The 27672-nt window shown below is 35.7% G+C and overlaps 1 protein-coding gene across 1 annotated transcript in view; it reads left to right on the forward strand.

Moving 5' to 3' along the window:
- The window catches only part of LOC144442944 (leucine-rich repeat serine/threonine-protein kinase 1-like), a 31166-nt gene extending 5090 nt beyond the window's left edge, over positions 1–26076 (forward strand). The window contains exons 2-23 of the mRNA XM_078132317.1: positions 1256–1497; positions 1938–2109; positions 2532–2708; positions 3208–3377; positions 5403–5632; positions 6039–6208; positions 8908–9080; positions 10210–10495; positions 11328–11598; positions 12576–12789; positions 14054–14194; positions 15050–15220; positions 15796–16089; positions 16842–17007; positions 17909–18185; positions 18616–18876; positions 19615–19862; positions 20960–22011; positions 22772–23089; positions 23527–23694; positions 24517–24624; positions 24952–26076. Of these exons, the coding sequence (XP_077988443.1) occupies positions 1256–1497; positions 1938–2109; positions 2532–2708; positions 3208–3377; positions 5403–5632; positions 6039–6208; positions 8908–9080; positions 10210–10495; positions 11328–11598; positions 12576–12789; positions 14054–14194; positions 15050–15220; positions 15796–16089; positions 16842–17007; positions 17909–18185; positions 18616–18876; positions 19615–19862; positions 20960–22011; positions 22772–23089; positions 23527–23694; positions 24517–24624; positions 24952–26076 (6434 nt within the window). The remainder of the gene's footprint in view (positions 1–1255; positions 1498–1937; positions 2110–2531; positions 2709–3207; positions 3378–5402; positions 5633–6038; positions 6209–8907; positions 9081–10209; positions 10496–11327; positions 11599–12575; positions 12790–14053; positions 14195–15049; positions 15221–15795; positions 16090–16841; positions 17008–17908; positions 18186–18615; positions 18877–19614; positions 19863–20959; positions 22012–22771; positions 23090–23526; positions 23695–24516; positions 24625–24951) is intronic.
- Positions 26077–27672: the final 1596 nt, after the last annotated feature.

Below are 27672 nucleotides of genomic sequence, written 5' to 3' on the forward strand. Positions count from 1 at the left end.
AATATCTACATGTAATTCCAAGAATTAAAATAACAAAACTTTTTACAAGTTGAACAATCAAATTAATAATTATTACAACCTTTTTTTGACAAAATAAAGAACAAAAATGTTTACATAGATGTTAATAGATTACTAGTATTGGTTTCAAAGTTAGTCTCCAAGTTTACTTCAGCTGTAATCGTCTTTCTCCCAAGAGGATATTGTTTGTACACATTAAAAGTAATTACTAGTTCGACAAAATAGGATTAATATGTACAAAGTAGTTGCAGCAATTATTCACCTCGATGTGATATGTAATTGCATAGTTTTAGGGTGAAATCCTTCACATAGCAACCTGTGTCCTAACCTTAGATCCCCATTCATACAGCTGGGTTGACTGAGACACAATGGTGATTCAAAGCTGGTCCAATGAATGCAGCCACACAGAGCAACCGAGGCTTAAACTGACAACTTGCAGCCCTGAGCCTCTCTATTTGACCAGTGTGATTTCACAATATGAACACCCCACACCAGATATAGACATATACAATCTCAACTGCCTGAAATGTGTATGGATTAATCTGATGCATAGCAATGACATCCTACCAGGTGCCTATTTACATTACCAGTAAACAGAGGTCATAAGTGTCATCCAAAGCCTGCACACAAAGGGCCAATCAGAAACAATAGTAGAAATAAAACTGATCAAGTATAGTTCAGATAATGGGTTGTCGGTGGGCGAGTGGTTAAACCACTTGCCTCTTACCACTGTGGTCGGGGTTTGAACCCCATTCAGGGTTTGATTAAATTTACCATGCTGTAAGTAAGAAGAGTGTCATTCAGTTTGACTCTACCGAACAATGCAGGTTTTCCCTAGGTACTCTGGTTTCCTCCTGCATTTAACACGGAACCCATGAGGGATGGCCCTCACTGGACTTCTTGGGAGACAAGTGTTTATATACTTAAAGAACTATCCAGTAATTACAGATTCTTATTATTAATGGTGAAAATTTAGATGTTGAAAAAGTTCTGGCCTAACTATAGAAAAAGTTGGTCCAGAACAAAAGAATGATCCTATGTATGTATGTAATCCTTTGATTGCAGTGAAAAGATAATGCTTTTGTAAAAACCTGGGATTGAAACTCTGGCCTTTAATTATGAGCCAGACATTGTAAACCTTTGGTCTTTACTGATTATACACCTATAAATAATTCAACGCCGAAATCCAAAAAAAGAAATTGTTTGTTTTTAACATTTTCCTTTCTTCCTTTTTCAGTCATTGCAGAGAGATTGTACAGTGCAATACAAGAAGATGACCATCTTAAGATTGTAGATTTATTTAAAGGTATCCCACAAACCAATGATATACTGCATGAGCTGCTACCTCTCAAGGGTAAAGTCTGCAATAGAGACAATTACAAATATGAATTCCTATTTCTCATTTGTGAAAAAGGCAATGTGGATATTTTATTACACTTTCTTGCAATGGATGCAGATGTGGACTTTACAACTCACAGGGTAGGTACATTGTGTGTGTGTGGGGGGGGGGGTATGTGTCTACATCAGAATGTTGACATGTGTCTGTCTATATACTTATCTGAGTATGTGTATGTGGGCGATGTGCCATGGGTTAAGAAATATCATATTTCACTATAAAATCAGTTATTGTGTTGAATCTTGTTATTTTTATGACATGCCCCAAAATTTTTTAACATTTTCTATTACATTTAGTATGCATGATTATAGTAGAAATATATCAAATACTGTGATATGATTGTGAGATATTTATTGTCGAACATTTGCCATTTACTGTTCTTACCTAGCAGTGCACATTCAGTCCTACCCCTTGTAAAAACGAAAGACCCAACTGTTACCCAAAGTTGTTTCAAAAGCATAGAAAAGAGGATCAAAACCCCCTGAAGAACTAATGCTACATTTCCCCTGCATACTTTATACAGGGAACTCCATTATGTGTGGCCTGTGAGTATGGGCATTTTGAGATTGTCAGACGTCTTCTACAACATGGAGCAGACTGCACCAAAGCCTCACCAGAGGCAGGAACACCACTTTACATAGCTACACAAAATGGCCATGAAGATATTGTGGATTTTCTGGTCACTTCAAATCCAGGTATCTTTGTATCTGTCAGTCTGTCTGTCTCTGTCGGTCTGTCTCAGTTTGTCTGTCTGTCTGTCTGTCTGTCTGTCTGTCTGTCTGTCTGTCTGTCTGTCTGTCTGTCTGTCTGTCTGTCTGTCTGTCTCTGTCTGTCTGTGTTTATGTATGTATGCATGTGTGGATGTATATGTATGTATGTATGTGTTTATGTATGTATGTATGTATGTATGTATGTATGTATGTATGTATGTATGTATGTATGTATGTATGTATGTATGTATGTATGTATGTATGTATGTATGTATGTATGTATGTCATCCTGTTTCTGTCTGTATCTGTCACTCTGACTGTCTCTTGGTCAGTCTGTCCATCTGTCTGTCTGTCTGTCTGTCGGTCTGTCTGTCTGATAGATATCTCAATCTCCTCTATGTCTGTAGAACTCGTTGAGAACCAAGTGGACAAAGATACCATGCTCCATGCAGCCTGTCTTGGTAAATCAATAGACTTGACAGAATATTGGATAGATGCAGGTGCAGACATTAATGGTGAGGTGTATGTATATCAAGATATTAAAGGTGATCATCCACAAACACCACTACAAGCTGCTTGTGAAAGTGAGTACAGAAATTTGAAAAAAAAAGTCTTGATGAAAAATTATGTAGAGCCAATCCTTGTATTTTATATTTATCGAATTTAAACTGATGTTTAATGCGTTAAGCATCATAAGATTTTTACCTAATGCTAACATTCCTCATCTTTTTGGTGGGGTCATTTCATTATGAACTAGTTAGAGTGAGTGCTTTGAAGAACTCATTGTCTTAGCATGTCAAAACATTCCTAATACATTTCTGTTTAATAGCTCGTGTAGCAGCCGTGTAGCGGTCGTGTAGCGGCTCAGTGACTAGTATGCATGTGCGCCCTACATGTATATACTATGCAATTTTTTTTTGGTGGTTTTACCCAAGGATGCATTGCGGCGCAATGACTATGCATGCGTGTTCTATATACTCTGCGCTATCTACAATAACATTGTGAGGCAGCCGGTCACAAATGACTCTACCCTGCGCGAGCTTATGGGCTTTGCCTAGTTATGATATTATTATTATATTGCAGGTCAGTGTTTTGACATAGCAACATATCTTATTGAAAAAGGGGCTGAGTTAAGGGCTGACGTGGTTCAAACACATGGCCAGTTTCTTACAGATATATTGCACGATGATACCAGGTTATACATCTCACCAAATAGTAATGATACGACCGATGATGTCTATGGGTCCAACGAGGTGAGAAAATATCAATCTTTTATTTCCATATTTCTTCTCTGTTTTCAATCCACAAATTATTTCCTTTTAACATCAGTTGCTGGGTTGCAAGGTATGATTTGTCATTTTTAATGATTAGCGTAGACCACTGGATGTAATATGTTTGAATAGGATATGTAAGTCCCAAGCTGTTCAAATATGCAATATTTCACTTGGATCACACTTGCAGGACTTGGTAGGTAATTTGCGATGATTTCTTGTTATGATAAAATGGCTTTAAAATAAAAAATAAAAATTTTGTTTGTCACCCAAAAATTATTAAATGACAGCATGTATACTCTCTACTACTACAAGTATGACTTGTTCGTAGTGTGACAGTGTAGACACTACAGATACCATCTATTTGAAGTGCCAATGACAGGAGTGTGTACTTTTGGTAGACGGGCCAATGACAGGGGTGTGTACTTTTGGTAGAAGTGCCAATGACAGGGGTGTGTACTTTTGGTAGAAGTGCCAATGAGAGGGGTGTGTACTTTTGATATATTAAATCTAGTAGAAGGGCCAATGACAGGGGTGTGTACTTTTGGTAGAAGTGCCAATGAGAGGGGGTGTGTACTTTTGAAATATTAAATCTAGTGGAAGGGCCAATGACAGGGGTGTGTACTTTTGGTAGAAGGGCCAAAGACAGGGGGTAATGTACCTTTGGTAGAAGAGCCAATGATAGAGATGTGTACTTTCAGGGTGTATTTATTATCTATATTGATTAAACTGAGTTGAATTTACATTTGTCGAAATATACAGAATTTCTTGAGGAAATAAAAAACGATTTTGGTAGATAACCTAAATAACCAGATTAAACTAGATAGTTAACCTATAAATGGTTTGAATACACAGGATCCAGACATTTTAATCACTGTTTAAATATTTAAATAAACTGATAGCAACAAGTAGTCAGTGTAAATACATGTCACTTTTTTAAAGAATTCCACCTACCCCCGTATGAATCAATATTTGGTATAAATGGAATATATGGCAAAAGTCCAACACATGCAATTAAAAGGTGATTGGCATATTTCTACCGTAGAACCAGTGCTCATGCCAGAATATTTCTTGTCTTTTTGTCGCATGGACTGATATACTTATAATTATTCCATATGCACCAGAGATTACTTGCACTGGTGCGTACACATACTATGGTATTTTCATTGCAGTGCAATACCGAAAACATTATTGCATACCTGCATGCTAATGATATGCACATGAGGACGTGATCTTTCACTACATATGAAATCGCATGATCGCATAGTGTAATTTTTATGGAAATTTGTTATCTGAAACAACAAATTTCCTTAAATATGACATATATATGTAATAAAAACAGAACCCCATGCCATGTAAGTGTCAGTGTGGGTACTCAGGGGTATTTGTACTCATGCTTGCAGTGTTTTCTGCTGCACTTTCACTCCCTACGCTTGTGCAGGTACTGCTACAGAGAACACTGCAAGCACTCATGCAAATACCCCGGGTAGTACGCCACACTTGTGCTCATGCCATGGGGGTTGTGTCATATACCTGCATAGCATATAAAGTCTACTCACAGAATTTATTTACCTATAACTTAAAGGATTGCTCATTTTTTGGAGAAAACCCAAAATTGTATGTCTTGTGACTGGTCAGTGATTATAATCACAGTGTTGAATCAACATTGCAAAGTTTATGTTCACCCAGTTTGTCATATCTCTTTATACTTGTATACCACCACTGGTACTTGGATGGAGAGTGTTCCACCCCTCAGAAAAAGGCACTGAGGAAGTAGCTTCCAGAATAGAACAACATAGCCTGGGTTCTAGTCTAAAGATTTAGACGGACTAGTTGTGATGAAAATATCAGGATATAACAATAAAAAATCAAAAGAAGTTCAAAATTAAAATAAACTAAAGATGTAAAAAAGTGATGAACTGAAAATTTTAGACAATTAAAGTAGATGTATTTTTTCATTTGAGATTTAAAAAACAACAACTCAGGTTGTATTTTTTGTATTTTCAGGAATTGCAAATTGCTAAGTGGTCAGAAATGAAGTTGAATGCTATTTCATTGCATTGGTTTGAAGGTATAACCAACACATTGGTAGAACTCAGTCTGTTCAACAACTCACTTTACCTGACGTCACTTCCTGATATCATACCATGGAAACTACCTGTACTAGAAGTGCTGATAGTATCTAAGAATTCTTTGCAATCCTTGCCGTCCCCAGTTGGTGATATTCAGTGCAATAGGTACTAGTACTTTCATTTTTCAGCTCCCATAGGGGAAGCTAATGTTATATCAATATCTGTCTGTCTGTCTGTCTGTCTGTCTGTCTGTCTGTCTGTCTGTCTGTCTGTCTGTCTGTCTGTCTGTCTGTCTGTCTGTCTGTCTGTCTGTCTGTCTGTCTGTCTCAAAAACCACTTGATGGATTTTAATGAAATTCAAATATCATAGTTGTTTCCACTCATTTCAGTGACAAAGACAGGGTTACAAATTAAAAAAATTGGAAACTTTTAAAAATTGTAAGCGTCAAAGTTTTATCTGTGCATAGATATGAATTTTGTGAATACATAATTACTTATCATTAACTCTGAATACCACCAGAACAACACTCATTTTAATAGTGCTATATACTGTTTTATTTCAAACATCCAGATTAAAGGAATACCGTGCATCCAATAACAACTTGGAGTCTGTGCCTATAGAAATATTCCAACTACCAAGTCTGGAGAAGTTGATGCTAGACAACAATCAAATGACATCACTTGAATGTGTAGTGGAAGATAGAACACATGATGTGGATGATGTAGATAGCCCACGCAGAGGTAGAAAAAAACATAATCAATTTTCATTGTAACAGAGATGGGAATTATATATATATATCATTCAAGAAGTATCTAATTTTAGGTTGCTAGAAGACAGGGGTTTTAGGTTGCTAGGGGAACCTTAATAACATTTCTGTCAGTAATCTGCTTTAAAAAAAACGCTTATTCAAGAAGTATTTATTTGAGTTGTTAGGGGAACCTTAATAACATTTCTGTTAGTAATTTGGTAATATAAAAACATTTGATATTCAAGAAATATTTAATTTTTAGTATGTTAGGGTAACCATGATAAAATTTCTGTGAGTAATTTGGTACGAATATTTAATCAAGAAATATTTAATTTTAAGTTGTTAGGGGAACCAAAATAAAACTTCTGTAATTTGGTAATAAAAAGTATTTAATATCAAGTCGTTAGCGAAATATAGTAAAACATCGTGTAGTTAGTTTGTGATGAAAATATATTCAGTGATTCGAGAATTATTTTAATTCTTTAATTTAATTAATTTAATTTCATGTTTTTAAACAAACATGATAAAACTTCTGTAATTTGGTAAAAAAATATATTCATTGATTGGAGAAGTATTTAATTTGATGTTGTTAGGGGAACCATAATATTAAAAACTTCTGGAAGTCAGGTTGATATTTCCGACTAGTTCCATAAATCACCACTGCACCAGTTCAGGGCGCAAAATTTACTTTATTCTTTGTTAGTCCTAGTGGGCTACCAATTTCAGAAAGTGGTAGCCCAAGGATGGTGACCAGTAGTCCCATATTCCTGAACTGAAAACAGAGTTCCTCTATTGGAAATATGTTTGTTATTAAAATACTTTCATATCCATAAATCTTCCATCCTTTAAATCAATGGTAGCCTGATTGGGCTACCAAGCTGCAATTTATGGTAGCCCTATGACAAGAATTGGTAGTCTGTGGACACTGGACTACTGTTCATTTTTAACTACAAGTATATGTTTAATATCACAAATAAAGTTTTTCTTGATAGATAGACTGTAAAGAAATTCCACCACAGTGGAATCTGACGTCCACTTTTCATTTGTCATCTCAATAATAGTAAATATCATTTTGAGAAGAGAGTTTTGTGTTTAAGTTAATTTTATATTTCCGTAAAATTTATTAATGTATTTATTTTGTGCATTATATGCATGTATTACTATCAGAGGGCATATCCTAAAACCCGAGTAATGAGTTTCAGAACACAGTAAAATTAATTGTCATCGTGGGAGTAATAATAATATAAAGTAAATGAAAATGAAACTAAATGACAATGCTTTTATAACTACACATACCGGTATTTTAAATTTGATCTAGAAACTGGTTGTTTCATTTGTATTCTAGGAAGGGTACAAATCTAACAGTATCTATAAATATTCTTCCAATGATCACATAATTCAAATATCTAACCTAAATTTAGTGTTATTTATTAAAAAACGTCCTCATTTAATTGATACAAACCAGCCAAAACAGAAAGTCAATATCCTAAAAATATTTTTTTTTGTTATAAGTTATGAAATCCTGTCGTGTTTTGTGATTTATTTGAAAAGAAAGGAAAAAGGAAGATGTGAAACCGTATGATGTCATCTGTGTAAGAAGCGAAATCTTTGTTCAAATCTAGAATTTCCGCCACAAAGAATTTCTGTAGGGTACTGTGTTACGTCACGTTGATCTACATGACTATGTTACTCAGGAAATGAAATGCTTTATTTGTGATTATGGAATTTATACGATGTGCTGTGCAGTAAGATTTGGAATATCCTGTTGTTGATAGCTTGATTCATTGGTGTCCTCAAATAGAATTGTTTAAGATAAGATAAGGAAAAAAAAATAATTGTTTGTTCCGGTAACCTGACCTAACCTAGTTTTTCACTACCGACCCCAAATTTTTTTTAGGATTATTCAAAAAAAAAGATATTGAAAAACCGAAACATTTTCCAAAGTTGGGGCAGAAATGGTGAGATTTGATGACAGAGAATTGTCTTGTGCTCAAAACAACATGACAGAATACAGTGTAGCTCACAATGTCTTCTGCATATCATATAGACAGTGCGAACACATTGTTGAGAAATCTCTGTTGACATCTATGTACATTGTAACAACCTGAATCAGACCCCCAAAACACAAAAAAAATTCCTACCTACCCATCCCTGTTTTGAAATTGGGTGTTATCGGAACCACGCCATTTTTTTCTTTGGCCTAATTTGTATATCATAATAATAATAATAATAATAATAATAAACATTTATATAGCGCCATATATCCACGACAGTGCTCATAGGCGCTTCACATTTGAAATAAATCAAAAGCTACTGCAATTACAAGTATGGCTGTAAAAAAAAAAAAAAAAAAAAAAAAAAAAAAAAAAAATGTACAATGTAGTCACAGGTAGCCTGTAGTCTGTGTTGTGTATTTTCAACAGTAGGAATGAAATGGCTGAACTATTAAGGTAACATGGATTTTACCCTGTCCTGTTCATGGATAGTCAAGTACGTGTGTAGTTAGCATAGCTTCGGAATACTATCATATGCTACTGTATGTCAAGGAAATAACATATCCTGTGAATGTATCGGTTTCAGGTATACAATCTGAGTGTCACATATCCTTTTCACAAGTTGTTTATTTGATGATTTCTTTCAAACATTGACAGTCAGATTTCTTAGTTTTCATATTTTTTCAATTCTTTAAAGAATCTGTACATGAAGACAGTGAGTGGAATTGTCCAGAACTCAGCCATCTTGATGTTTCCCATAACAATCTAAAAAGACTGCCTAAAGGTATCCAGTCAGCCAGTAAGCTAAGGAAGTTATTAGTTGGCAGTAATAAACTAGTGACATTGCCACAAATATGGTCTTGCCCACTTGTAAGTATACACGTTATTTATCATAAAATAGTCTGATTTGTCACTCTGTTTTACCTGATTTATTCAGAAGGAAGTCAGTTAACTATGAAATGTGCCTCGGAAATAAACAAGTTTCTAATCCATTCGCAATTAAAATCATGAAAGAAATCATGGGTCACTACAAATTTTTGAAATAGAGGTCTGTAAAGTCTTTAGGATGGTAGTCCAGTTCCTTTATGGCACAAGTTTCTATGATCATCTCCACTCACTATGTCTATTCAAAGTCAAACATTTTACTTTTAATCTGGCTAAACCCCATGTTGGGTGAAGGGTAAATGATGCATATCAGTAGTAATCCATCACAAATTGACAGGCAGTTGTAATTGGTTTTACTTCCTTCAGACAATGGCTCATTAATATTTAATTAGTACAGCTGCTTTGACTAAAATCAGGTAGGGACACCATAACATCACGTTTATATGAATGCTGTCAGGGGTAGCACATATTTCTGTGCTTAGAATAATGACTTCGACTAGACGTAGTGAGTGGAGATGATTGTAACTCGTATCATATAGGAACTAGACTATTAGGATTGTTGTGCATATAGTTGTGTGAGTGGGTTGATAAAGATAGGCACAAGAGATAGATGTTCACTACTTCATGTACTTGAATGCTTACTACTGTATGATACTTTATTCACATGTGTACAAATGGATAATGAGGATTAGTTACACTTTGATGAGGACATGGTATGTGGATGTTTAAAGACCACTTTGTAGTCACATGTTTATTTGTGGATACTACAAGGTCAATAAGGATATAAAAGTTAAGCCATTTTAGAATCCAATATGGCCGATGATATGTATGGTAGCTAATCTTTTAGTTTACAAAAATAGATGAATTTCCCTGCAAGCAACTAACCAAATTTATCAACAATGATTCCGCTTGGTCAGAGAGAATCATACGCAGTCTACAGGATGGTGTATTTTTATGTGTATTAAAGTGTAGAACTTTTTCCTGTAAAAAGAGTAAATGTCTCCGTAGGGACATCGTATGTTAATTTACAAGAGCAGAAAATAAGTTCAATTACTGTTCTCCTTCCTTTGAATAAAATATCCGCCAAGACTTGATCCCTTTTTCTTATTCCTAGGAAGTCCTTGATGCCTCTAACAATAAGATAGCAGCTCTTCCTAATGATATCAGAGTATACTGGTCCAAATCACTTCGGACCCTAGACTTGTCCAACAACAAACTAGAGGAGATACCCTGGGGAGTGTGTCAACTCACACAGCTTCATGACTTGATACTGGTCGGTAATCGGATTGAGAGATTCCCCAAAACTGACTATTGGCATACTGCTATCAAGTTGAGAAAACTAGATTTGTCCTTGAATAAGTTGAGCAATGCTTTTCCATCTGATATGGAATGTTCGCCTGGTCCCAGGTAAGTGTTTCCTGCGTTAGCATTCAAGTGAAACAGTAACTTACAGCAGACCTATCAAAGGGTCGCCGAAAGACTGCATATTATACACATTTTATGTTCCCCAAGAATAATTTAGATAGATAAGAAACAGGCTTCCACAGACCACTCATTACATATAAAACAATACCATCCGACCCCCACCTGATACACAGACACACACAAAGTCCTATTTAATGTCATCACATTGCAGGTTCAGATGACACATACAAATTTATGATAGCAAGAATTTGAGTCTGTTTGCATGTTCCCTTTGGTGACATGTGTGTGCACATATGGTGCAGCTTGTCTGCAGGAGTGTGGTAATTGTTGATATTCGTAATGACTGGTCAGTGGAAATTAAAGCCCGATTCTTATTCATCTAAATTGTTCTTGGGGAACATAAACTCAAGAACATAAATGTGTATAATACGCAGTCTTTCCGCGACTCATGGGTATTTCCACTTCAGAAACAATCGAATGCAAACTTTAAAACTTTTCCAGAAGTCACTGTCATGGTAGACCTTTAAGGATATCATGTCTGGAGAGTTAATTGATGCATTATGATTTCGGAATTGTTTGATGCAAAATTTCTTTTAGTTGGTGACTTTCATAGTCCAAAAACTGTAAAACTTTTGAAGCATGTTTACAAAATACATAGCATAGGTTTTCACTGACCAAAATGAGTGTTAGCAAGAAAATGTTTGATGTAATTACCAACCATTTATTTTTCAAATATCCTCTGATATCCTATAACTCACAATGCACAAATCACTCTTTATAAATTATATTTATTTTCCAGCTCCCCAGATTCTCCTCCTGACAAAGCAATCGCTACTCCAAGCCCAAGGAAAGGAAAACACCGGTTCAGTTTTCCGGACTTCCTACGTACTAGTCCTCGTACAACAACTACGTTTCATTTCAGTCTGGCAGATACCGGGAGTGAAGATTTACCTGTGATTGAATTCCCAGCACAGTTCTTCCATAGTCTTGAATGTTTGAAGCTACAAGGAAACAAACTACGCTCTGTACCTGCCACTATTTGTAACATGGGATGTCTAACACAGCTAGATATCAGAAAGTAAGAATGTGTACTTTATTTGTGACCAGCAGGTGCAGTAAAAGACTGTAAGATACGCCATGTCATTCCTCTCTCTCTCTCTCTCTCTCTCTCTCTCTCTCTCTCTCTCTCTCTCTCTCTCTCTCTCTCTCTCTCTCTCTCTCTCTCTCTCTCTCTCTCTCTCTCTCTCTCTCTCTCTCTCTCTCTCTCTCTCTCTCTCTCTCTCTCTCTCTCTCTCTCTCTCTCTCTCTCTCTCTCTCTCTCTCTCTCTCTCTCTCTCAAGATATCTTCCTATTTGGGGCACACATACCAGTGTGTTGTATGATTATGTAGATTAGAGCATTGGTAACAGAAATATGTAACAATCTTTGACCATGCTATGAGTATCTAACAATGTATGTATGGTCATATTTCAATTGTTCATGTCAACTTGACATCCTGTTTACAAGTTAAATCACTTGAATGTACATTTCTCCACTTCTTAACCTATCTCCTTCAAGATCTTATTTAATGCCAGTTGTGTTGCATATGTAAGCATTTAATTTGTTTGTACCATCTATCAAGTTGATAATTATGAAAATTTTAAAAAATTTTAGAGTCCTTTATTGTTTTCAGGATTTGTATTAAGTACATGCCATGCAAACACATACTGGTAGACTGACAGACAGACAGACAGACAGACAGACAGACAGACAGACACACTTGCACATATGGACATATACATAGACACAAGAACAGGAAGACAGATAGACATGCACACATGGACAGATACACAGAGACAGATGGCTAGACAAACAGACAGACAGACAGAAATATCTACACGTGTTCACATGTACTTCTCTCGCAATGTCATTAACAAGTAAATGTGACCATATTAGTTGAAAATGTAGAAGAATATAATTCTACCAAATTTTGTAGTTATTATAAAATTTAAAAAATGAATATTTTCCATTATGGTTTATTTTAAATTAATATTTTTTCATTTTCTCCTTCTCTAGTAACCCAGACATCACCTGTCTGCCACTTGAACTTGGTAATCTGCACAGATGTTGGAACTTTGAATTTAGAGGTTTAAAGATTGACAATTTACCAGCAAATTTACAACCAGAGGTGGCAAGTGTGAGGGCAGCCGAAGTGTTTGCATGTTTGAAGGCGCAGAAGAGAAGATCAGAACCATACTACAGAATGAAACTTATGGTTGTCGGCGTGCAGGTACAAAATATGAATTTGCATAATTAATTAGTTTGGGTAATTAGGCAATATCTTAAGAATTCACGTTTCAAATTTCATATAATTTGGTACATAAATTGATGATAACAAAGAAGACATGACCTATATAACTTGTTGATGTAGATTATATTTTTTTAGTGAGTCATATTCTCAATTGCTGAAATTATCAATCGGTGGATATATCATGTAAGTTTACATTCTGATAATACATGTATGAACAGCAGTCAAAAGGCTTTACGCTTTTTGCCCTGATGGAAGGTATTCACATTTGATCAGTATTTCAATTTGTCTGTAAACACTGTGTTGTATTGGTGCCACACCCCCCAATAACCATTATCAGCATGGGAGTTTGTAGACGTTTACAGAATATTAGCCTATGCAAATTATGCTGATGTTAAACTCTAGTGTTTATCTGAGTAATGGATGTACACTTACATAATGACTTCATTTGAATAAAGTCTGATGTATCGTTATCACTCCACATTGTGACCAATCAGTTGGGTGCATATTTTTCAAACTACAGTAATGGGTCAGTAATAGAAGGAAATAGAATTTACCGTATCACAAGTTGTTAGTTAGAATGAAGCTAAATCACATGATGTAGACAGGCTAAAGAAAACATATACAAGCCAAAGTTTGAATGTATTGACTGGAGTACGTTCAGAATCTAAAAAAAAATATCCATGTATTAATAAAGAACTGGGGTTTTTTTTTCACAATTGCACTCCAGCAATCAGTTTTTCAAACAGACTTCAGGTATGACAAATAGTATGTAGAATTCATACTAGTCTGAAAGTAGACATCAAGTATATTTATTCTAGGACAAAAAATGAAGAAGTGTGTGTCAAAAAGTGTTGTCAGAATGTATGTGTCTGGTTACAGTGTCTGATTAAAGATTGGGAACAGGAAATAGAATTTACCAAGCATTGAGTGGCTTACGGAAATACAACATTGCAGTATTCTAGTTATGGTAGAATGTACTAGGCTAGTGCCATGGGAACACATTTCCTTGAAAATTAATCTCCTTCAATTCTTGCCAAAGCTTGTTGCTTGTCCTTTTGAAGAAATTTGGGGTAACTTAACTCGTTTTCAAGGAAATTGTCAATCTTATATTTTCACATAGAGTTTGACAGAGTTTAGTTGGTGGATAAATGTATCATTTTACATAGAATTGTACACTTTAGGCTCTGAGGTATATAATACATGTACATATTTTAGATTCATATTTGATAATTTGATATTTTAGAACCAAGGTAAAACTACACTACTAGCTGCTTTGCAAGGCCAGCCTTTACCAAAGAATGTTGTAACTAATGGTATTGTCATTAACAAATGGATACTATCAGATCAGAGTAAAACTGGCTCACTTGGATTTCTCAAAAATAAAGTAAGTACCATCATGGTTTCATCTCAAAAATACTAAAGTTTGTCTGACTCAAATTTATCAAATGACTAGAAAAATGATGTACATATTTTGTTCGTTAAAAACTTTTTAAGTTGTTTGGAAATATAATTTTTTTAATTTTTTATTTTAATTTATTTTTTTATTTTAATTGCAATTTTTATCAGTAGAAACCACAATGAAATAGAAGTTGTGCAAACATTATTAGCTCAATTCAAACACTCTCACTAACTTCCAAGGGACAATTGCATGATGTCACACAAGCTCAATAAACAAACTTCACTCGCGGAGAGGGGGTCTGTATCAATGCAATTGCTGAACTTCATTTTTGCACTTCTAATCAAATTTAGAAAATTTTCACACCTTCAATGATAACAGGTTCTGTATTTATTATTGAGATGTTGATAATACTGTGCAATTATCCCTTGGAAGTTAGTGAGAGTGTTTGAATTGAGCTAATAACGTTTGCACAACTTCTATTTCATTGTGGTTTCTACTGATAAAAATTGCAATTAAAAAAAAAATAAATTTAAATTAAAAAATTAAAAAAATTATATTTCCAAACAACTTAAAAAGTTATTGCAAGATCAATACTTTGACCTATAATGTAGTTATTTGAGGTTTGAACTCCCAATACATGAAATACCTTATTTTCTAAAAACATGTCAAAAACAAAGTTTTGTAGAATTTTTTGGACTGGCTGAAAAAGCCAAACTTTTGTCTTGAAACACTGGGAATAATGGCTAAAATAAGGCTGGTACCAAACAGTACTCCTAGTGGTCAAACTGTGTAATCTTTTGTTTTTCTGATTACTTGAGCTGGTATATTTTGTATGTACAGAATATTGGCCCTGACGTGATCTTCTCAACGTGGGATCTTGCTGGACAACCAGAGTATAATGTCACTCACCAGTGTTTTCTGACTTCAAATACTTTATACCTAGCAGTATGGAAAGTATCTGATGGGGAAGAAGGGTTAGCAGAACTAGAACCATGGCTTGCCAATATACAGGTATTCATTCACTATTTTGATGTCGATAGTTTATTTCTACATCCATATTGCCTCTGTAGCAGGCTGGATGGTCAACTCCTGGCAAACGTTCTCTCCACACAACCTGCATGCTCAGTGATTCAAACTCGGTGTTGTTGGCCATGCCTCATTATCAGCAACTGTTGAAGTGGCATATGGATGAGGATTGGGTATTTATTTTGGATTCTTAATTTGTAAAACAATCTTATCATGCCTTCCTACTTGAAAAATCAATATAAAAGAACATATGTCAAGTCACTCAATACATTGCAAAAGACTGATAAAATGTGTAAAAAGTTGGTTATTGTACGTACAATAACAAACGTGTTACACATTTTTTAGCTTTTTGCACTGTGTTGAGTGACAATCACCAACTTAGTCTATGTTGTTTCATTTTCAAATAGGAAGCCATGATAAAATTGTTTGATAAATCAAAAATCCAAAATAAATACCCAATCCTCATCCATATGGCCCCTTTAAACCATAAGGAAAAATTAGCATTTGCTTTCAACATCACTCACCATCTCACCATCATTTCTGTCTTTATTCTATCACAGGCAAGAGCTCCTGATTCTCACGTTATATTGGTTGCGACACACATCGACACTATACCACCTACAGAACGTAAAGCTTTACTTGATAAAGTGAATCTGAAAATTATGACGCAGTTTGTCAAGAAGAAGGGCAAAGGTTTCCCTCATATCGTAGATGTACACTATGTGTCTTGTACAACTGGAGAAGGAATCATTGAGTTGAGGAAGGGTATCTATGAAAGGGCCTGCAAAGTTCCGTACCATAGTAGCATGATTTATCGAAACACTCCAATATCTGAAAGAGTCATCGGTAGAAAGGTAAGAATTGTCAAGATGTTGACATGCTGTAGTAGAGATGATAATATTTCTTCACAGAAGCACAAATATGTTAAAGGCCCATACTTAATTAGGATCCAACAGGCACTACTATCTGTAACTGGAGTAGTTTTTTTATCAGACAATTAACAATATATTTACTGGAAAAAAAGAAAAATCCTGCAAATATTGAGACAAAATAAATTGTCATTAGCAATTTACTAAAATAGAAATTGTTTGAGATGTGTTGAAATAATAATGATATAATATAACCCTGTGATAGTTGAGTGCATGTGTGGTGTTATCGGGGTGAGTTGCAAGAGTGCTTGTAGAGTTCTCAGCAGCAGTACTTTCATGTGCGGAGTGCGTGAAAGTGCACAGAAAACACTGGAAGCAAGAGTGCAAATACCCCTGAGTACCCACACTGACACTTACATGACATAGCGTTTTGTTATTATTACATAATGTCATATTTAAGGAAATTTGTTGTTTCAGATAAGCATATATGTTTATTGCAGCATTGGAATCAGTTATTATTTAATACATATATTTATCCGAAACACCTAATTTCCGCAGATCACGCGCTTTCGTGTAGAATGAACGATTGCATCTTCATTTGCATATCATTTACATACAGGTATCCAGTAATGTTTTCAGTATTGCACTGCAGTGAAAATACCACTAGTAGGTGCCTGTACCGGTGCAAGTAATCTCAGGTACATATGTAATAACAATAAGTTAACCTTCTTCAACAGGTACCAAGAAGTTACCTGCTTCTCCAAGATGAAGTCGAGAAGGAAGCCAAGTACCTTGCATCCCTGGATCCACCAGAACCCCCTGTGTTAACAGAGGATGCTTTTGAATCGTTAGCTAGCAGAGTTCCTGATTGTGATATAGATACTGCTGAAGACTTACAGCTAGGTAAAAAAAATCTACTTTATTTTGTTTTCAAAAACATTGAAAAATGATAATTGAATCCCATTTTATGCAAATCTTAGTTTATTGAAATATAATGTTTATTTTTAGCACTAGCTGTAATTGGGACATTTTTTTTTCATCAAATAACCAAAAATACATTCACTAAAAGTTGGTCAATTATTTATAAAAAGATATTTTATTCATTGATTAGTGGTCAATATTATGTCAGACTATAGGTCGTGTAGTGGCAAGTAAAGCTAGGTTTTGAATCTGTCACATGGTGTGTTAAAACTGCTAATTGAAGTATCATTTTTTGATCAAACAACCACAATGTATTCCCTGAAAATTGTTAAAATATCAATTATTTAGACATTACACATGTTAACCAGTGATTGTATTATCCATGAATAGTACAGGAAAAGGTTGAAATTGTTAAACCGTTGATTTTGGGCACAGACCCAAAACTCATACTGGTTTGATTTATCATGGATACAGCTACAAAAATATGTTTACGCACAGGTGATGCAATACTGTGTACGATATTATGAGTAAGTTACTGCACCAAGTAACAAAAAAATTTTTTTTTTTATAAAATGTTCCAGTTGCCATGAGTGCAGCTCTAAAGAAAAGGAAACATTCACGCTGGAGCTTGGAAACATTTCTCAATTTAGATGGAGATTAATTATTTACAAGTATCTTGTTGGACCCAAGTTTGATTCAAAAGTCATAATTAAAAAAATTGGTGACTTCCAACTGTGTTGTATAAAAATGGCGTCTTATCGAAAACTGAGACTCCAACAAGCTATCTCAATACTGAAAAATCTAAAAAGTATGAGTTGTGTATCCAAAATATCGTATTTCCCTTTCTCAATGTGTTTCTTTTTCATTTTTCTTGCTTTCTTAGTTGCCAATTTCTTGAATGAGACAGGCCAGATACTGCATTACAATGATCAGATGCGTGGTCTCAATACCTTGTACTTCATTGATCCAATATGGCTGTGTCACTTCCTGGCACGTGTTATAACTGTGAGGGCAGTACACCACTATGTTGATGCCGGCAAGATGAGTGTCAGTAACATGAAGTGGTTATTTCATGATGAAAAATACCCCAAGGAGTTACTCCCCCAATACTTACAGTTACTTGAACGATTTGAGATCGCATTGGCACTTAGCAGTAGAGTGTAAGTATACAAATTTTAGTTTCCCGCCAAACAAAAAAGTTACAACCAACCGTAGGTGCGGAACTATTTAATACAATCTGTTCTGATACTCAATTACTACAGGTGAGTAGAACCATGTAAATTTGAATACATCATGTTCAGTCTGACCATTGTTTGTCACTTCCCCAAATTGAAACATCCCTGTGCATAAATAGTTGCTTACCCATGTTTACTTGTGATTAAAAGTGATTGCTTGTGTTTACAGTTTGTTTACAAATCACCTCCGATACATACAATAACAAACTTTTCACACATGGTTTAATTTTTTGCAATTTCAAATACAGACTTGTGCTTCACATTTTTTTTTCAAGTAGAAAAACATTGTATAGCTGTTTTGTTGATTCTACTTTTACTCCATTGGTTACCCATTGAAGTTATCTTCCTCCTGTAGGTTACTCATTCCATCTATGTTGCCAAAGGCCAAACCAGGATTTAGTCCGGAATCCTTGCCAAGTTTAAACAGAACATACAAGATGAGTTACGTTCCTAGTGGCTTCTGGAGCAGACTAATCACCAGACTTATTGTCAATGTAGAAAGACTAGTATCTGGTAGTTCTACTAAACCAGCTAGAAGTGCACCGTCTGTACCTAGTATGAACCCAAGTGGTGCAAGAAGAGGTCTCAGTAGGGGCAACTCTTGGAACGACTCCAGGTGAGCAATTTGTTGGTAGTGAGCACTTTCCTGCTAAAATTTTGTTTCGGATATTTCACGCAACGCTTTGTCTAAGAAAGATTCCAGGTGAGAAAATTATCAATAGTGAACTCTTTCTCACCAAAATGAACACTTTCTAATTTTCAACTCTTGGAATGGTGTCGAGTGAGCTGTGAGTTCTCTCTCCCGCCAAAAATACTGTTCCAAACTTGGAAGGTGTTTTTCGATGAAAATAATGAGATGTTTTTGACTTGTGTAGCATGCCATCTTCTGTCAATGAATTGATATGAATTAGAAAAAAATAATGGTGTGTGGGTAGAATGTAGAAACGTTTTTTGAAGTAGGGTACAATTTATAACTCTGGTAATAGAGCCTTCTGTTTTAAGATAGACACAAACTAAACACATTGTCGCAACATGTTGATACAACAGTGATAAGTTATTGAATGGAGGTTAGTTTAATTATAGTCTCAGTAGGTAGGCATCACAGAGTTTTATTGACAAGAGTTCCTATGAACTTGCAGTGTGCTGTTTTAATACTTCCAATGTTTACACTATCTTGATCACAGGGTGATTAGAATCACACAACAGAGGAACCGCTATCACCCCCTTGTGTAATCTACCACACTGAAGAGCAATATCTTTAGTTTGCGTCTATCTTAGTATTAAATTGAAGGCTTGATTACCAGAGCCATACAGAAATAACACTAATTATAAATTTCCATTTGTTTAAATTTAGGCGATATTCCAGCAGAAGAGGGTTCAGATTACATGATAAAAAGATGATTTATTGGCGTGAAGGGATTGTAGTGTCACACAGTAGAGGTTATTTTAGTGTAGAGTCAGGATTAAAACCTGTAAAGAGAGAAGGACAGCTGGAATATCAACAGGGAATCAATATCACAGTAGCTAGTTCATCCGGTGATTTCAGTGCTTTGGGATTTATTGTCGACCAAATAGATTCACTCATCACAGAGTGGTTTCCAGGTACGTTAAATCACATTATTTTTATGGAATGTCTGCCATAATTGCATTAGTATTCAGCCTAGGAAGTTGTGTCTTTGAGCAAGATTTTTTAAGGATCAATTTGTTCCTGAATTTTATATTTTGGGAGCCAAATACTCCTGAAATATAAAACTTATTAGAAAAGAAAAATAATGTATATTATAGAATTTTAATTCTTATCAACATTCATTGTCACAAATGCCATGTTTATTTCCTGAATAAAAATAATCATCAGTTTTATTGAATGACAATGTTCATATTAATGCAAATAAAAGATTCCTCGTTATGATGAAAATACTAGTAGTCAATTTGCAAGTGAAAGTAAAGTTGAAATTTCACCTTTTGAATGTCAGTGAATTTAAAACGTCATCTGCTGAATGAAGGTATTTACACAAATTCACCTTCATTGGGCCATTTATGACCTGCAAATGCCAGTAATTACCGACAACTTCCTAGGCTGTTATTACACAGCGTAGAATCTCCCAAAGACACCCGTGTAGGACATCACTTCACTGACATGGGTACAATATCAGCTATTTCCATTCTTCTAGCATGGAGACTTAGCTATCTAGCTCAACATACAATATTCTTGGACTGGCAAACGATATCGTCATGTCAGACAGCTAAAGTTCTGGGCCACCATTCATCTGACATATGCAGAGTTTTCTTACAAGCTGACAACAGGAGAAAATAATTCAACACTTAAAGTCCCAAAGTACTTTTAAAAATGTTTTGTCCAATGCCATGTCAGATATATGTGAATAAGAATTTCATAAACAAAATAGGAGAGAAATTTAAGAATCAATTTTAAGCTTCTGTAGGGGGAGCTAAAGAAATCCTGGGTTTCTGTCTGTCTGTCTGTCTGTCTGTCTGTCTGTTTGTCTGTATCATCAATATCTCATAAAACCCAGGATTACTAGCTTTTAAAAAATGTTTGTCAAAATGTACACTATTTATGGTATAATTCTGTTAAAAGTCAGCCTAATATTGAGAAACTAACCCAAGGGAGCACTTTCAGTTCATTACATCTGGTTGGTTTATATGTAAATTTTTATGTAAATTTAATATTTTCTCTGCAGGCTTAGAGGACAGAGATCACGAAGGCCAGTTAATAGTTCACCGTCTTATTACCTGTCCGGTCTGTATGGAAGACATGCTGACACCGCAAACTCCAGAAGTTAGTGGTATTAGTACCGGTAGCGATATGTTTAATCTTGACCCGCCTCAGCTTGAACCTTGTGTATTCACTGTAGAAAAGTGTGCCGTGGTAGCTGTTACAAGTGATGAGATAATCTGTGATGCACACCCTGATAGACCAGTTCCCCTTAGCACTCTAGTACCTGATCTCTTACTCTGTGATCTACCTAAGAAGTTTATGCTAGACGGCACTGATCTAGAGTTTTCTGCAACACGACAAAGTTGTCTCGGAACAGGTGGTGCTGCAACTGTCTTCCGTGGTAGCTTTAAGGGACAGGACATTGCAGTGAAGCAGTTCCATGCAACCAGAGGGAATACCTTTAATCAGATATTTGTGGATGACAGTGATAGTGGCGTTAGCACATCCAGTTCTGCAGATACTTCCGGTAGTTCTGGTTCCTGTCAAGGTTTGGGGCTGACCGTTACTGATACATCAATGAAAGAAGAATTGGGAGGAATCGCAGCCATAAAAGCTTTCAAAGAATTGAGAGGTGAAGTATCCCTCCTCTGTAAACTTAACCACCCCTGCATCGTCAAGCTTGTTGGTATCTCCTTACAACCGATGTGCTTTGCCTTGGAGTTGGCCCCTATGGGCAGCTTACAGAACATTCTTCAGGAAGCAAGCATGTCCCGACAGCAGGATTTGGTGAGGGGATCTGTATATGGAACGTTGTTGGATCAAGTGCTAACATTTAAGATTGCACTGCAGGTAGCTAAAGCATTGGTATACCTGCACCAACAAGACGTCGTATACTGTGACCTCAAATCAGATAACGTACTAGTTTGGTCGTTGGATGTTGATGCACCTGTTAACGCAAAGATATCTGATTATGGCATTTCAAGAATCAGTTCTCCCCAGGGTGTACAGGGATCCGATGGTACGCCAGGATTTCAGGCACCAGAGGTTAGACCGGGCATAACTTATAATGAAAAGGTAATTTCAAGATGGAATATTCATTTGTCATCATACAGTTATGTACATGTGTGTATGGGATTTGATATTCACAGTGTTATACTCCATGTTTTTGCTTTCTGCTGGACGATAATTTACAACCCATAACACCAAAGTGAAGTGTTTTCTGTGTACTGACAATCATTTATAGCCTCCATATCATATACAACCCATAACACCAAAGTAAAGCAGTTTCTGTATGTTCCACAATCGTTTATAGCATCTATATGAAGTGTAAAAGTATACTATTTCATTTGCTAACTGACCACATTAGAAAGGCCACATGCTAGGCTAGTAAATAAACCAATTGAAACAGTATACTTTTATACTTGATATGAATGCTATAAATCGTAGCACATAGAGCAAGTTACTTCAGTGTTAGTGGTTGCACAATAAGTAACTTTTAAAAACATTCAATATTGGCACCAAATGTATTATCTAACGTGTGTGACATCAGTGTGTCGTCTAATAAATGACAAAATGTTTTATAGTGGATCAAAATGATAAAAATTGAGTCAAAATGAGAAAAAGTTGGTATTCTGGTTAGTGACAGCATTAAGTTAGGGATAAGGGAACACCAAATTTTTGTGCAGTTTGAGAAAGTGCATTGCATCAAATTGGCGTAGAGGGCATACTTTCTGTCGTATATTTAAAAAAATACTACTGGTAGATGAATATTTCAGATTATCTACTGATAAGTACTTACTAACAATTTGTTCAAAAACAATGTTATTACCCACAGGCTGACATATTTTCATACAGCATGTTACTATTTGAACTGACCAGTGGTTTGAGACCCTATGACCAAGTTGTGAGAACCATAGAAATCACCAAAGCCGTCAGGAATGGACGAAGACCGGCATTCAAGGAACACGGAATAGAAATGAACTGTCCAGAACTGGAGAATCTCATGAAAGATTGCTGGCATAACAGTCCCATTAAAAGACCATCGGCTAAAACTATCGTTAAGAGAATGAAAAATGCTAGCTTTCTGTGTCAGAAGAGAGTTATAATTGTGTATGATGTCAAATGTATGTTATACACACCACCATATATGGAGGTAAGATTTAAATAACTGAGACTATAATTAAACCAATATCCATTCAATAGCTTATCACTGTTGTATCAACATTTTGTGACAGTTTGTATCCATCTTAATAATAATAATCTTCATTTATACTGGATATAAACACTTATCTACCAAGAAGTCCAGTGAGGGCCATCACGCATGGATTCAGTGTTAATACAGGAAGAAACTGGAGCACCTGGGGGAAACCTGCATTGTTCAGTAGAGTCAAACTGAACGGCACTCTTCATACTTACAGTGTGGTAAATTTAATCAAACTCTGAATGGGTTCAAATCCCACCCGCAGTGGTAAGAGGCAAGTGGTTTAACCATCCGGCCACTGACAACCCTCTTAGTAAACAGAAGCCTCATTTACCAGAATAATACAATGTAGTTATGTATTTTAATCATGATTTATTTCTATGCAAAAGGGTGGTTCAAGCTATAATGTGTGGTTTTGGTGTGGAGAAACTGAGAATAGAAGATTTAGCATGATGGACATAGAAAAGGGTATTCACAGAATTCAAGAACAGAAAATGACTGGGTCAGTTGTCAACTGTGCTGTAAGAGTTGAGAACACCACATGGATTGGTACCAAGGTAAGGGAACCTTCAGTAATTACAAGGGGGGAGGGCCAGGGGGGGGGGGGGTTTCAGGCTCAGGCTGTTGCGTAAAAGGTGACCACTCCCATTACGTCCTGCTAAAGAGTGGCTTTTCCTCAATCGTATCATATGAAACACACACACACACACGCACGCACGCACGCACGCACACACACACACACACACACACACACACACACATATGATTTTATTTTGTTCAAAGCTGTAGTTCAATTAATCAAGTTAATTCAAGTCAAAGAACATAACAAAACAATACTCTATTCACTCATTTGAATATTGATTTAAAATGATTATGTCATTTGTTTTGGCATTTTGCGGACATTTTAATGCTCAATTTTATTATTTTGCAGACAAAGTACTTTCTCTACCATTACAAATGTAATAATAGAATTCCAACATCTGAAAATTTTATGACAATTTTAATATGCAAATATGATACTGAATATAAATTATAGGAAAGTCGAATAACAATGGCAAAAAGTTTCATGCAAAAGTGGCAGAAAATCGAAAACAAAGTGAAGCTCTTTTCTTATTTTTTGTTTTTGTTTTTGTTTTTGTAAATGTCATATTGTTAGTCTTTTGTTCCATTGTATATCCTTATAATTATTATAGAAAATTTAAAAAATTTAAATGAAGGACACAAAATCTAATGAACGAACATATGATTTGTGAAATCTGATGAGTAATCATGTGATTTATACACAGTAGGACTCTAATCTTTCGCTTTTTTAGGTGTAATGCTGCAGAAATTCTCAGAATGTTGTCTAAAATGTTTCGTGTTTATTGTCTGCATTTTAGGACGGTACAATTGAAGCATTTGGTGCCAGACATTTCAAGGATGTCCAGTGTCTTTGGACTAAACAAGCAAAGACTGAAGTGTGTGCTCTCTCTGCACAACCCATTCAGGTTAATAAATTCATATAATTATTTGTATTCTGAAGATTTACCAAAAAATATTCATTTACTCGCTAAGATCATTGTGTGCTTAGATAAACAAAAAAAAACAAATCACCACATATAGACAAATATAATATATTTACAAGATATATTGATTATTTAAACAATTACAAATGATATCACCTGCTGTATAGTATATAATATACTATGTATATTAGTGATATGGACTAATACAAATATTGCACTAGATACATTTGCCATATAGACTAAGAAAAATGGATTTTAATGATCATGGTTGGAGTCATATTTTTTATCTCTCTTTTTTCTACAAAGCAGCTTGGAAAGACGACATTACAATATGTGTATGCTGCTCAAACTCAAGGTCACCTGACGATATACTCACAAAAAGTAACAGATGAACTGTCTAGGTCAAGTGTGAATGAGCAATGGGAAGATGGTGGACAGCGATGGAGAGAAGTAAAGACGTTATGTCTTGGTCAGTTGGAAGATACCTGCCGATGTCTACTGTTAGTGAAAGGTGGGCTTGAATTGTGGGTGAGCTGTGGGACCACTGTTGTGGTCGTTAACCCAGTCCTGACTTTGGTAGAGAAGAGGATTGAACACACGGTGTTAGAAAAGTTAGGCGTTGTCGAAAATATGCAGTATAGTGCAAGCCATGGGTTGGTGTTTTGTTCCAGCAGCAAGACGTCATGTGTGGTTGTGATTGATGCTCTTTCCAAGAAAATCAAAGATGTCTATAGTCTTGACATGGCAATGGTTGGCATGGTAATAGTACAATCAAATGAGGAGGTACTTGGAGGAAATGAGAATCATGACGAAGAGGATGCTGCTTGGCAACAAACTGCCACCGATAGACCCCAGGTAGATGTGGGCACTCAAACCCGACCAAGACCTGCAACACTGTTGCATAGCAGATCACAGAGGTTAGGGACGCAAACAGAGGACAAGCGTCAAACCTTTCCACGATCAAAGAAAAGTTTGATCAACAGAAGTCGACTAACTAGAAAGTCTGACAGGGAACCACGTATGCCTCCACATGCAGCAGCAGCAGGAGGAGCAAACGTGACAGCTATGCTAGCTGTGAAAGACACTCTCTTGGTGGGTAGAGATATCGGTGATGTTGTCATTGTCAGTATCAACAAGGAAGGTTGCCATGGTTACCAGTATGGCGAAGTTTTGACAATATTTACACCAGAGACAATACTAGGGTACCGAGCTGGCAGTGTTCATCAGATACTCGAAGCTGGAAAAAACAGAGTGGTTGTGTCTAGAGACTACCAAGCAATCCACACTAATGCTGAAGAGGAGACTCAGATGTTCCAAATAACAGTGTGGGATCAGTGGGGATCTGATGAGTTTGCATTGTTTAGCAGGATCCACCAGAAACTTGATGCTGCAGAAGAGGCGTGTAAAACTGGTGATGAAAGTGACAATAAGTAAAATCTGTTCGGTTTGGAAATCTCAATGCATGCTAAATAAGCATAGACATTTTCCAGACAAGTCACACTGAAGTGGATTTCTTGATGTCAAATCTCCAGTAATCTGTATCCAGATACAGAAATGAATGTCGAGGTTGACCTCTGCTTTGTTGCCGTAGAAACAAATAATAGTTACCAGGCATGAACATTTTCCAGACAAGACGTATTAAAGCGAATTTTTTGATGTCACACATCTCCAGTAGTCTGTATCGAGATATGTAAATGAGTGACATGGCTGACCTCTGCCTTGTTGTTGCCATAGAAACTGTACAAAATAAAGTATTCTATTTTTGAAGAAAGAAGTTCAATATTTTATTTTTAGCTGGAAAATCATTTTGAATTATGATGTATTTTAATATACTGTGAAAACATAAATTTATTGATTTCTCAGAATTGAAACTATTTCTCTTACACATTGCAGAGGTTTGTAGCATTGAAATGTGGCCAGTTTCTTTCAAACTGATGCCTAAAAGGTAAATGCAGAACAAGAGAAGAAGAGAAATATATAGAATACATGCATTACTTTTGGTTCTCACATAATTCAACTGAATGGTGGCCATATCTGTAGTGAACAATCATGGTTTACTCCATAACTCTAAATATATGAAGACTCCATTCAAGTGTCTATCCCTACATTATTAGGTGTAAACTTTGACTTTCAAGGTCAGTTATCAAAATTCAGCCATTCCTTGTATATCACAGTATCACAGACACTTTTAGTATTGTCACTAATTTCTATTAAAGTCATGTCGCCATTCAGTCACCTATAAGTATTTGAGAGGGACCGTCTTCTACAAAGACTTGCCTCAAAGATATTTGTCTTGTAATGATAACCTTGAGGTTTGTATATGTATATTGTAACCAATAATCTTTGACAATGGCCATTGAGATGTGAAAGTAGTCGGTTATGCAAGCTATATTTGTATATGACTACTTTTTTTATATTTTAAAGGACTGCCACATCTTAGTATCATGTTATGATTACTGCGAAAGCCTTGAAAAGCTAATAGTCACAATTCAGTTATAAGAAAGACAAAAGATTTTATAGTTTTGCCACTAGGGGTGCTGTTCCACGGCAGATTTTGATAGGAAGTTTGGGCCAGTACTTTAGCATACTTTTGAGTTCATTCTTTCCCAACATTTCATGGCAAATATTGATAACATTCTTGGTTAAGTCAAATAGTTCAGCTTCTTTGGTTTATGACAGTTTGAGTTTTAGGAAATATGAAGCTAGTTCACAGCCATTTTGTTGATGTTTGCCTCTCTCTCTTACTACTGCAATACATTTGTCATACATGATGAAAAGTGTAATCTTCATTTTCCCCAAATCCGAAGCACCCTCGTATAATGATTCTTTTGGAAATAACTACAAAAATATGATGTATTCACGATCCTCCCGAACAGATGGAAAGATGTAGAGAGAGATAAACTCTGTGGACTTTCAGCCCATACAGAATTTGTCATCACATCATGCATTCAGCCTGTGTTTCAACAAAGCAGTCTGGAAAATACATTAACTGCACCTTAAATGAGTCAACTAAACTTGCTACAAGCATAG

The sequence above is a fragment of the Glandiceps talaboti genome, chromosome 12, assembly GCF_964340395.1.
Source record: "Glandiceps talaboti chromosome 12, keGlaTala1.1, whole genome shotgun sequence".
In the NCBI taxonomy this organism is placed as follows: domain Eukaryota; kingdom Metazoa; phylum Hemichordata; class Enteropneusta; family Spengelidae; genus Glandiceps; species Glandiceps talaboti.